At 38.7% G+C, this 13,291-nt stretch overlaps 1 protein-coding gene across 1 annotated transcript in view; it reads left to right on the forward strand.

Moving 5' to 3' along the window:
• PATJ (PATJ crumbs cell polarity complex component) overlaps positions 1 to 13,291 on the forward strand; it is a 158,718-nt gene that overhangs the window by 24,295 nt on the left and 121,132 nt on the right. The window contains exons 11-15 of the mRNA XM_067301340.1: positions 1,051 to 1,192; positions 1,484 to 1,618; positions 8,173 to 8,249; positions 10,749 to 10,805; positions 12,211 to 12,345. Coding sequence (XP_067157441.1) covers positions 1,051 to 1,192; positions 1,484 to 1,618; positions 8,173 to 8,249; positions 10,749 to 10,805; positions 12,211 to 12,345 — 546 coding nt within the window. The remainder of the gene's footprint in view (positions 1 to 1,050; positions 1,193 to 1,483; positions 1,619 to 8,172; positions 8,250 to 10,748; positions 10,806 to 12,210; positions 12,346 to 13,291) is intronic.

Below are 13,291 nucleotides of genomic sequence, written 5' to 3' on the forward strand. Positions count from 1 at the left end.
GAAATAAATAGTAGTTAGCTATAAAATAGGCAAGCATTTGGACTGAACTATTTCAGAGTGGAGAGTCTTGGCTTTTGGCCTAAATTAAAGATGAGCAATATCAGCTTCCATTGAAGTCGATGGGATTTGAGGATGGTTAAGATTTTGCAGGAAGTGGCATATTGTTTATGGTCCTTAATGAGTGTACAGCATAGTGTGGATACAATCAAAATATTAATAGTCACAATTTATGTTTAAAAACCCAAGCTTTAAGTGTAGAAAAATTAAAAACCACTGAATAATAGTGAACTGAGGAATGGCCAATTTTACATTCACAGTACAAACAGGAATGGATTACATACTCTCTTTTCATTTTATGAAATAATCTGCATAGAGATATGATTTTAAATTACTTACAAGATGTGAGCTGTGCCAGATCTCCCAAAGTCAGAGTCTCCCTTAAAGAGCAAAATCTGATGCAGCCTTGTGCTTTTATCTGCATTTTTGCAGGAGAAGGCCCTACTGGTGCATGATCTAACAGTGAGGTGAATGGTGTATTTTTGGTGTAAACTAAAACGTCTCAATCCCTTTAAGAATTGGGCTGTTTGGAGTGGATTATACACATAGTTATTTTCATAAGCTTGTGTGTGGGCATGTGACAAATGTAGGAAAAATGAACAGTGATTATGAACTGAACAGACTTTCACTTTGACTACTTTTCCTGGGCATCTTCATGCACGATACTCTTCAAGCTGATCTTCATAAAGAAAAAAAACTGGCAGAACGGGGGAGGAATAGTTGGTTCATGCTTCCGTCAGATTAGTAAATTCCTGTTTTGTGGTTTCCCCACGAACACAAAATAAATTACTATGGTGCTTTCTTTTTAAAATGCATTTTGAAAATATTGTCCAATTCATGAAATGATTTAGTGAAATTCTTTTGCAAATAATACCATCTTTGAGTGAATAACCCTTTAAGTTCTGCAAAAAATAATGTGAACGTTGCTCACAGTGAATGGTACAACATAAGAATGTGATGTGATTGCTATAATGTGACAATTTCTTGTCTTAGGTTGATGGAGTTAATATTCAGGATTATACCAACCAAGAAGTGGTGGAGGCATTGCGTAACACAGGACAGACTGTGCGCCTTACCTTGCTTAGAAAGAAACTTTCTTCTGCTACTCTTTCTTCAGAAAGACCATTAGATAGAGGTAATCCTTTTTATCTTTTCAGTGATTGATTTTATTTCCCATTCAATTTGCAGTGACCTAATTAAACAGTTAAGACTAGATCCCACACCATCCTACATCTTGTAAGGGCGTACTGTGGAAGATGAGATGCTTAAGAAGGAATGAAAGGAAAGAGAAATGAGGGATTCAGGAAAACTGAGTACAAAACTCTTGTGTAGCAAACAAAAAATCTATTAATGAGGAGTGGCTACTACTTCATATCTTTTGCAGCATCTGTCTGATCTCCTCCCCCCCCCCCACTTGTTTTTACAGTGCAGCCAACTGTTCCAGCCTTAGTGTCGCATGGAGCTGTAGGGACTGAAACTAATGTGGACAGTAAGAGTGAGGAAAACCAAGAACAGAAGGATAATCTTCAAAATGAAAAGAAACAGATTCTACATAAAACAGGTGGATAGAATATCTTGCAGCATCTCTTCCAAGTCTTTGAATTTTCTTTAATCTAGTGTCTATTCTGATGGTCTGTCATGGCTTACTTTGGCTTTAGGTTTTGCTCTGTAACGCCCTTTATTCAGGTTCCTCTGAAGTGAAGCTCTGTCTGTTAGCGCTATCAACTCCTTCCACCCCCAAAATGTAGCGTTGTGCACAGGTTTGCTAAGGGTGCGTTCTGTGACATCATGGAGGCTACTGCTGAAGATGCTGAATAGTGTCAGCCTCTGTACCTTGCCCTTCTCTCATAACTGGCTCTCAAGCCATTGATTAATACACCAGTGGTCTACTTTTTTTTTTTTTTTTTTTTTTGGTCGATTATAAACAGTAGTGTCATAATCACATTTGCCAGCCCTTTCAGTGCTCTTGAATGAATCCTATCAGCCCTGTGGATCTGAATGCCTATAGCTTCTTTAAGTAGTGCCTAACCTGTTGCTCCCCTGGTGTTGGCTGTCTTTCTTCTTCCTAAGGCACGCTGGCGTGCCCAGAGTTCTGGGATCAAGTTTTGTGTGTGAAGACCAAAGCAAAAAAGCCACAGAGCACTTCTACCTCATTTGTATTTTCTGTCACTAGGTTATACACCCATTCATCAACAGATCCACATTCCCTCTAAGCTTTCTTTTGCTACCAGCATAGTTCTAGATCTGAATGACACGTGTCAGTGTTGCTCACATGAATGAACAGCAAGGGATAGCTGCCAGCAGACTGGATGAGTCTTGGCAATCTCTTTGCAATGGCATGAATATGTTTTTTGGGCAAGTAAGCAAATTTCTCTGGCCAGCAGACTGTACCACTTTATCACCACTCATCGATTCTAGCCCTTCCTAGCCCTGGTCCTGCTCTGATGACCTGAGGTGTCCTGCCTGCAGTCTTCTATTATTGACAGAACTTGTTCATCCTCCTCTGTTGCCAGAGCCCTGAAGCAATTGCAAGGTGAACAACATCAGGAGGAGATGGAGTCTTCCTCCTCCTGTCAGAAGTCACAGTCTTCCAGCTTCCACCCTCTTTAGAAGTTCATATCTGCTTCCAATCCAGTTTTGCTTCAGCCATATCTTCCTTCCTGCTGTCATGGGCCTTGGCTCCTAACTCTGCAGAGTCTTTTCAAGTATTCTGTTGATTTCCAGTTCGTCATCCCTGATACCTGATTTGTTGCAGTTCCCTCACCTGGCACTGTGGCAGCTTGATCAGAACCCACCTCCTGGTCCTGGCCTCCTTCAGCCTGGGACCTGGGCTGCAGTGTCCCCCTTCAGGAGTTCTGCTTGAGTAGAGCTTTCTGCAGTCCTGGAGATGACCACAGCAGCAGGGACAGGGGATCACATCTTGTGATGCCTTGTCTCCATTTGTAGGTCATTTTCCACACACAGCATCTGTCTCATCTGCATACCAGGTGCCACGTAACTGCCTTGCTCCAGTTTGCTTGTCCCATTTATAGTGCTCTTGGTCGCTGGCATTTATCCTAGAGTGCCAGATAGGTAGGAAGCCCAGCCGAGTTACATCAACCTCCTGTGAGATTCCCCACTTGGAGTGAACCTGCTGTCTGTTGGTTCCCAGACCCAACTCATTTATCCTGTGGTACCAGTACTGTTGCATACTGCTTCCTCCCACGCTGCTGTTGGAAACTAGAGTTAAGTCTCTGGGCATGCAATTTTTGGCTTGCTTGTCCTGAGCTTACTAGCCAAACTGGAAAGTTACTGACTTCATCCCTATGCAGGTAAATGAGTATCTCTAGTCTGGAAAAGGCAGAAGACCTGATAGCTGGAAACAATAGCCAGAAAGATGGGAGTTGGAATAGGCATGCGTTTTTAACAGTAAGGGCAATTGGACATAGGGACAAATCACAAAGGAATGGATTGCTTTGTTTTTTAGCTGACATCCAAATCAAGGTTGGAGGCCTTTCCAGAAGGCATGCTTCAATTCCCCTACAGATTTCTGGGCTCATCTACAGGAACTTCTGGGTGAAATTCTACAGCTTGTGTTAAAGTCAGCATAAATTATCCTTATGCTTTGTAATTTCTAAGCTATGTATATGTAATAGAGGATTCTAAATTATGGCTGTCAATGAATAACAATTTTGCTATGATTGTGGAAGATCTGTCAGTATTAAAGACAACCTGGAAATGAGAGAAATATAGCAGTTCCTATGTTTCATTCTGTTTTACTTTTCTGTCCAAGACTTATAACCAGACATCCTGTGTTGTGACTTCTGCATATTCCCAGAAACAGGAAGCCAAAATGGAGATTGCTGAGTAGCTAAGATGTGAGGCTATCAAGGCATTGTTTTAGCTGCATGAATGTAAAGGCATGTATGAATTAGTATTTGCACTGGAGGAATAATTTAAAGGCTTAGCAACAGTACATGTAGCTGGTAGGACTTATAATCACTATTATAGAGGCTAGAAAAGAGTGTTTAACATGCACAATCCAGTGTCGTTTATCCAGTCCTTTTTTGCTCTGAATACTGTGGAACTTTCTGTGTATAAAGTGTTTTCTCCTTCTACTGAGGTGAATGATATCTCTATAGTCAATTCTTGATTACTCTTGATTGGGTTATCTTGTGTCACAGACTGCAGATGTTTGCCGTGATGCAAGGAGAACTTTCTCAGGAAGTTGTTACCCAACACCTAGTGCTGTGCAAATATGGCATATCAATGCCAGGATCAGTTTAGTCTGGGAGGTAAAGTTGCTTTTGCCTGGCTTGAAGTTAATGAACTCTGTTGGTCTCAAGGTGTGCTATCTAGAGAGGCCTTAGTGATCCCTATTCCGCAAAGAGTCAGCTTGGATCTAACTTTATTTATGAGCCCTTTCCACAGCAGATCTGAACTGCTTTGATATAGATCCACTTCCTCTCCTTATACGCTCCAAAATCCCTAGTTTCAAGAGGAGTTGTTAGGTCGTAGCCAGATCGCATGTATATGAGCGGCTCCCCCTCAGCTGTAATGTGGTGCCAATCTCATAATCCCTTTCTCTGGAGCTCTGTGCAGATGCACCTGGGTCTGGCAAGGATTTCATTGCCTGGAATTAGTAGCTCCCAGCCAGACCCATCCTGATTTCTGTGGGGTATGTATGCACTGCATTTCCCAGTGCATCATGTAGCAAGGGTATTATGGGATTTTTCTATTCTCGTGGGTATCCAAGCTCCCCCTACTCTGGCTAATACAGTATGATATGTTTTGTGTGGACAGTGTATCTTGGGATACTGAAATTTAAACACTGCCAATACTCTTGGTTTACAATCTGATACTGCCCTTGATATTGTTTAATATTGCTGGTTCTCATTGGACCTTTACAGAATCATGAAATGGGCATGATTTTAAAATTGAGTAATGAATCAGTGGAATTTAATGTAATGGTAAGCAAATCTCATTGCTTGATTGAACTGATATTTTATAGTGAAAAAACACTTGAAGTTAGAAGGTTCTGCAAAAGGTTTTTGCTATTGTAAAAGGTGTGTGTGCACCTCTGTTTAAAAAGGTGAAATATGCATTTGCAAATTTTGTTCATACTGAAATATGGTACATATGATTTCACCTTGGAATAGAATTTAATGGCCAAGTTTAAATTCCAAAGATAGGTGCTTATTTTGGACATGGTGATGGGCACTTAATTATGATGGTGTTAAAGTAAATACTGCTAATTTAAGGCTCTGACTAAACTCTGGAAATGCTTTTGAAAGTTTAATGTAAAAGGTATGTTTTATAAAATATGTATTACTTCCCTTTAGACCCAGTTGTGTGAAATTCTTATTCAAATTGTGTTTCCTGGAGAGGTATTAAATAGTAATTCTGTCCAGGCAAAACTGTGCTTAAACAGTTCTATTACAAAGGCAACATGGTTCAGGATGCAATGTATATGAGGCCTTAAACTTTCTGCTAGCAGACTAGAGGCAATTAAGTTAACAGCTGCATCTGCAAGACTGCAGACTGGGCAGAACTGCTTGTTTTCGCCTTGTGGCAGTATGCAAAACCCAAAGATATGATGATGCTAGCCAGGAGCTTAAAGATGGATGGAGAATAACATTCAGCAGTAGAGACGATAGAAGTAATGTATTAATGAAGTGTAGGAGAGCACAGCACACATCCTTGTACAGTGAGTTTGTGAAATCAGGAGATTGCAAGAAAAAAAAAACTGTTTTGAAGATGCCAGCAATTTTGACCAGGAAAGATATTTACCATCAAATACAATATATTTGTGATTTATTCTTGATACCTGCTAATAAGAATGGAAAACTGCATGGAAGTGCAGGCAGAGAGGCAGAACTCTAAACATGCTGAAAACTGTTGTTAATGAAAGCTGACCCTGGGACATTTCCTTTCTGAGGCCTCACTCATTGCAGAAGATGTAGTGTGTATTTCAGGCCATGAGAAATCAAGCTGGATGAAAGACTAGAAAGAAATAGATTTCTATTAGTTGCCATGTAGAAAAAGCTGTTTATGAAAAAGGAGCATTGAAGTGACTTGGGTGATACCACTGGAAGTAAGTATATCTAATTCAAACGCCTTCCTCCAACATTTCCACAGTTCTGAGGAAGTTACAAGCAAAGACCTCAAAGACTATTTGAAAGAAAGAAAGGGGAAAACTTTGAATGGAGATGTGCATCAGCACCTGTTCTGAACAACCATAGATTTTGGTCGTGCTTTTTGGAAGTGACAAAGAAATCTGTATTCAGCCAATTGAGCACAACTTAGAGTTACTGAACTGAACTTTGAGCTTGAGCCTAAGATTTATTACTCTTGGTGAGGCTTAACATCCACATCTGACTGCACAGAGGATTGCAGGTGCTTAGGTCCTGTGTGTTCAGGCTATAACTTTGTAATAGCAGAAAAAGAAACTGTAAAGTATTTTTGTACCTGCGTATTTCTGCAAATGGGAAGAGTAGAAAGATGCACTCGTGTTTTGTTTTTCCAACAGTTGAGAAATATAGTGATCAGCCTGTGCTTGATAACAAGGCTCATGAAGAATACTTCTCAAAAACTTCAATTAAATTTAAATGGAGGAAAAAACCTTACAGTGCAGCTCAGAAATTTTAAGATGATTAAAGTAAGATGATTTATTTCCAAGACAACTGTGGTCTGTATTTAAAAAGCACAGATTTTTATTCTTGGAGGGGTTTCTTTTTGGTGACAAAAATAGTTACTGAACTGCAGGAATCCTTTAATATTTGTATCTCTTTGAGCCTATGGATAAAAGGAACCCTGGAGAGGTCCAGCTGAAATGTCAGGGGTTAGGCTCTGAGGTGTGTGATTTCTCAGTGCAGTTCAGATAGCATTTGACTACTTGGCATGATAGGTGATGTTTGGAAGCGATGCAGTGATTGGTTATGCTCTTGTATAAGGTAATTTAAATCTTTATTTATAAGGAGCTGAAAACTTCAACGTTACGAAATGATGTAATGAGGATTCTTTTGCAAAGCTCGTAAGTGAGTTTTATCTTGCAACCTACAGAGGTGTTGAAAGACAAGGAAGTTAGGCATCCCGTTTGCATTGGCTTTTGCTAGTAGGAAGGTCTGAGCTTCTCTTGGTGTCTTAAAATCCTCCCCTTGAGGTATTTTGCTTGCTAGTTTGTGTGCTGCCTGGGAGATTGTGATTTACATTCTAAATTTTAGTATGACACATCAGCAATACTAAGTGGTCTGTGCCTTGTCTAGACATCTGACAAGCTATTACAGTCATTCAGGGGAAAAGCAGTTTTCAGTAATTCCATCTCCAGTTGCTGCTGCTGTAGCTGCTAGATGGAATTTGCTTTAGAGTTTGATTCTTACCAGTTAAACATTTCTTCGGCGTGGAACTTTATATGTGTGCTGAGCTTCTGGATGAGGTCAAATGCAGGGCAGCCAGTCATTTTATGCTGTCTAGCTCTGTCAAATTGTCTTACACGAATGTAATACTGCCTCGGTTGCATAAGTAAGAAAGCTGAAAAGATATAAATGTCAAGATAGCCAAGTTCCCACGGAAGACTGGTTTAGAACTGGAGCTTATATTAAAGCTCATGTTACTTACTGGCCTAATTAAACTAGACAAGCCTTTGTACCTGCCAAACGTATAAATAAAGTCTACGGCTGCATTTGTGCTGATGCAGCCCCTTGATAACAGCAGTATCTTGTCAGGTGTTTACTTCTTAAGGGGGTTCGTTTTGGTGGGAGATGATGCTTCCCTGGAGGGGCAAGCATTTATATAGCAACATATTATGAAGTTGCATGAAATTTGTTTTGCAGCCTGAAAGACTGATTTATTTACAGTGCTGTATGGTACCAAATTCACATCTTGTCAATGGAAGCATCAACTCTTTTGCTTGTTAGTTGAATAAATCACACTATAGCAGTAGCTGACATGGTGCATTGTTTTCCTGAAAGTTGTTTTGTGATTTGAACTGCTTGATAGACTCAACTTCATGCAATTTCCTTTTTGTGACCATTGTAATCTTTTATTTACACTGAATTTTTATTGACGTATTTAGAAGTAAATGTATTTTTGCATGTACAATGTGTTTGTAAATTTAATATTTGCTTTCACATTTAGGAAGAGTCCCATTCTCTCCAGCATATGAGCTGAAGTCCAAGTGGGAAAACCTGCTGGGACCTGATTATGAAGTTATGGTATGTTATCCTTCGATAAAGTACACTGATGTATGTTATTTCTTTAAATTACAGATCTGTGAGCTTAGCATTACAAGCTGTTAATAGAACAGTTTAGTGTTTGGAACAGATCAGTAACATCAAATTTTGTTTCCCTTAACATCAAGGCTGAAATACAGGAATGTTATAATTTTTTTTTTTATTCTGTTGATATAGATGCTATTGTTTAGGCAGGACCAGTGATTTAAGAAAATCAACTTTCCCTTTATTTATCATAGCAGCCACTTAAAATATTTGGCATTTTTATGATTTTTGTTTATGATCCATTTGTTTTATTCTGCACTGGGGTGAAAAAAAGGCTCAGAATATTACTCCTGTGTTTCACAAAGAATCTTGCGATTTTATTTAAAGAATGAAAGAATGGTTTTCAAATGTATTGGAAGAAAAGGAAGTAATTCAAAGTAGCGTAACTTTGTGGTGCTGGTGCCTATAAGATGCTTGTTCATCTCTTATTGAATGATTACCAAGCAAAAGATTGTTTACTTTTTCCAGATATGAATCGTCATAAGGAATTGACTGAAATTTCAATTCACTCCTGCTTTGCAATGCTATGTTAGCCGCTGAGCATAGATAAAAGACTCCAGCCAACATTCTTTCCAAAGTCTTAAGAAAATCTCACCACCACCAAGAAAATACCTTGTTTGTCTTTGCAATACTTGTCCACTTGATTTAGAGACACTTATTTTTACTACTTGGAGTAGCTATCATTCCATTCGCTTGCTGGAAGATTTAAAGTAGCTTTAAGAACTGTCTTGAGAAACTGGCTCCTCTTCTTTCCATTAGCACTCCTTTAAGATCTGAAGTTCATATAAGATTATGTACATGATTCAATAAATCTGCTTTGCTACCCACTTTAGTTGCTTGGTATTCCCATTCTTACATTTCCAGAGTCTGATATTACTTCTCTTAGCATTATCACACTTCCCACAGAGGATGAAAACCTGCTTAGTTTGTGAAACTGTGCATTTCTAATTCTTCTTTAACTGCTGCCAGTAAAATGGCACAGGTGAAAATACTAATAATTGGTCCTTTTAAATGATAGAAGGAAACTGCCATGGCAGCCCATTTTGAAAGCTGTCTTTAGTTCTTCCAGTTTCTGTCTTCTCTATGTACCTCTAGTCTTGCTTGGCCATGGTCAATGACAACATTTAGTTTGGTTTCAGCCTGATAGCTCAGTCTGTTTGACGCTATCCTCCCTCCTGTGCTTGGCTCCACTGAAACAGGCAGAGCACCCGAAGGAGACAAATTTGAGTATTTTCTCCAAGTACTTCTCTTAGAGGAAATGGCTATTGAAGAAGGAACTTAGCATCACCCATGGCTCCTGTGTTTCTGATTCCTTGTGGTACCAGCTTTAAGGAACAAAAGAGATCTTGCTGTAAGAGAGAAAGAGACCCTAGTATACTGTGCAGGATTTATGGCTGCGTGGTATTTGTTGCCGGGTATCTAACCGTGAACAGACAACTGAGGAGTTATCAGTCATAGATTCATTTAGTTACAACTGAATGGATATGAAATGGATTCTGTCTGTTGGGAAAAGTACCTTAGGTACTGGGAATTAAGACTCTGGAAGCCGTAATAAAGGTTCAGCTGGAAGAAAAAGCTGAGACTTAGTGTTGTTTTGTAGATACTTTCTTTAAGCTGGAAATTTCCAAAGGAGCCTGAAGGAAATAGTTACCTAATTTTACAAGGCTGTATCTTTCCAAATCTGGCAAGTCTAGCAATCATTCCAAACATACTCAATTTCAGTGTCCCAAGCTCCTACCCTAGGCCGCAGATTGCCATGTATTTAATCTTACTACATTTAAAATTTGAGTAAATAACCTTTCTAAGGTTACAGATAAATAAATCCTGTTAAAGAAGAACAGTGCAAGAAAATTGGTGATAAAGGTTATGGTCATTATATTCAAAAAAAGGAGTGACAATAAATCCCTTCAGTACATCTTGAAAAGAAAAACACCCACCCACGCACAAACCTATTGTGCATTCAAAATTAAGCTCATTAAACTCATGTGTTTCAAGCCATGTTGGAAACATGCTGCAGAAGATAGTAGTTAGTCTAGGTGTTAGATGACTGTAGTACCTGAAGTAAAAACTTAAGCTGTAGTACTTTACTGATTGGCAAATCAGTTTGGGTATTTGTATCAAACATAATTGCATTTTGTGCTTATATAGGATTATTGAACTTGATTTTAAAATTGGCACTTGGGCTTCAGGAAAAGGGTAATATTGCAGTCTGCTAATTGTGCATAATTGCAGCATTCCTAAATGCAAGTGTTCTGTATCTGAAAGATTTTTCTAACATTTGTTTAAAATTATTTTGCATCAATATAACTTAGTTTAAATATGTTATATTATATGAGTATTATTTTACTCATAATCAGTTTTTTTGACAGAATTCATGGTTCTGGTAAAGTCTTTATTGTACTGCTATTGAAAAATGTTATGCTGTACAATTTTTAGGTTGTGAATGTGGATACGCCAATTACAGATGATTCAGAGCTCCAGAAGTACTCAAAGGTATGACTTAAGTGATGTTTTCCTTGATGGTATATGTCGGCACATGGCATGACCCAAAACTCCAGATCTGTACGTTTTAGAAATTTGGAGTGATTCCAGTTTTGTGGGTCTATCTTACTCTTCCAAAAGAGGCTGCCAATGCACTACTTGTCTTCTGGACTGGTCCAATACCTTTTGTAGCATGGGCAAGTGCACCTGGAAAAATAAGCTATGCAACCTAGCTGAAACTTAAGGAAAGATATAAAGGAGATGCACACATGTAAGCCTCAAACTCTTGAGGACTTAATTACATCCAAATTCAGTTGTAGAATAGTTAATGAAAGCCACCACTGAGTGGAGCAGGGTCGCTGCATTCGAGAAATTCTGCTGAAGAATGACATAGGCCTGCAGAGGGCTTTGCGGTAGCGATGGGACGTTCCGTTTGGTTGGATTGGTCAGAGCTGAAATTAGTTTCTGTCTTCTGAAGCTTTTGAGAGACTTTCAAGATATGTATGCTAGTATCGTGCAATACTCATTTTTGGAGGTGACACAAATTTAAATACCGGTGGGGATGTCTCAGTGAAGAAAGGCCATAAACTCATAATCAGACATCATTGTGATGGGATGCCGAGGATCAATGATTGGCTCTTTTTACTGGAATATCCAGAATAAACTGGAGAACCCGGACTGTCAGCATTTCAACTTAAGTAATAAAAAGCCAGAAAATTGCCAAATTGAAAGAGCAGATACTGTTGATCGCCTTCTCCTTCTGTCCCCACATTGCCATCATTCTTCCTGTCTTGTCTGGATAATGTCTCAGTCTTATCCTAGTCTTCCTAATATTAGCAGAAAGACATTGATGGTTGGAGGCTTCCTGGAGAAAAATGTAGGTTAAGGAGGTCCACTAGGAAAAGGCGAAGACAAAATCAATGGAACACCATGCAGCAGTAAGAATGCCAGTATTAGCAGCTACTTGCAGAGGATGCTTTATGGATATTTTTCCTAGGTCAAAAGTAGGATTGGTCCTCAAGAAGTGTGAGAGCTGATTTTGTGATGGCTTTTTACTGACTTTCTCCAAACCAGTGGTTATGGAATTTCTTTCAGCTTTGTTGAAAACACCTTTTGTGTAGGATAGACTTTAGAGGGTACTTTTCTTCCCTGTATTTTTTCGGTATTATAATGTTATTTAAGAGTATAGTGCAAAATGCCTTTTCCCCAAAAGGAAAGATTGTTTTTAATTGTACAATCTGTTTGGGTAGAGAAATTATGGACATTTGTGCTGTAACACAGATGATGTCGGTGTGAAGACTTAATCATCTCACTATGTGTTTAGTTTAATTGGTGATCTATTGAGTGCTAATTGTTTTTAGAGTGCGGTATGTAGAGAGAGAGATATTGCTTCCTAGCCATACTTATCTTTTGGCAGCTATTACCCATCCACACCTTGAGATTAGGAGTTGAGCTTGACACATTTGATGGACATCATTACATATCATCCATTGCTTCAGATGGTCCAGCTGCGACACTTGGCCTTCTGCAACTGGAGGATGAACTGCTAGAGGTAAAACTTCCCAAAATGAGAACAACTACGTTTCCTGTTTGCTTACCCTTCTTAAAAAATGCTTGTGTTGAATTTTAGTTTGGCTGCTATACATGTGCAATAGTAGTATTAAAGAGTTGGTGGTGGAAGTGGTTGAAACAGTGCTTTGGAAGTCAGAGTTCTCTTCTACCACTGTTTCATTCCTCCTTTACGAACAAAATGGTGAGTTCTTGTGACCTCAAGTGACTTTCATGTTGGTTAGTGAAATATTTAACATGAGCATCAAGAGTCATGAGGGCAGAGATAATATTTGTGTTGAAAGTATTTGCGTCTGTGGTCCTTCAATTCAGTATTTAGAGCAATTTGGCATCAGCTTTGGCATTTTATATGGTGGGTAATCTTCCTTAGTATTTGTCACTCCTGAAAAATTTACAACAGTCTCGGAATAATGGTTCCTGTTAAGCATTACAACTTGCTTGTTGAGCATTGAAAGACAATCTGTGTGTATGAGCTAGTACATCAGTTTGTTTAAATATGTATAAAGAGGTATTGTGGCAGCTTTGAAGCGATCAGAATCGGACCAGGCCTGGTTGCTCAGGAAGAATATGCATTTAATAATATTAAAATAATATCTAAATTATATGTGTGTGTATGTGTATGTATATACACACACATACATACACATATAAAAAATATAAAAAAAACCTGCAAGAAAAAAAGTCATTCACTTTCTGTTGAACTCCTACTCTTAGTGGAATATTTTGAATATGAACTTTTTTCTAGTATATGCAAAGAACTTATTTTAATTGACATCATTGGGAACAGAATCAGGCCTTCTGAAAGATTAATTTATGTTAGTGTTACAGCCCTCTTGCCTTTACTTGTTTACCCTTTAGCATCAAAAATTCATACTCCTATCACTAAGACCTAAAACATTTTCTTCAGTTATTGCTTAATGGAGGAAATC

Source organism: Apteryx mantelli, chromosome 8 (assembly GCF_036417845.1).
Source record: "Apteryx mantelli isolate bAptMan1 chromosome 8, bAptMan1.hap1, whole genome shotgun sequence".
In the NCBI taxonomy this organism is placed as follows: domain Eukaryota; kingdom Metazoa; phylum Chordata; class Aves; order Apterygiformes; family Apterygidae; genus Apteryx; species Apteryx mantelli.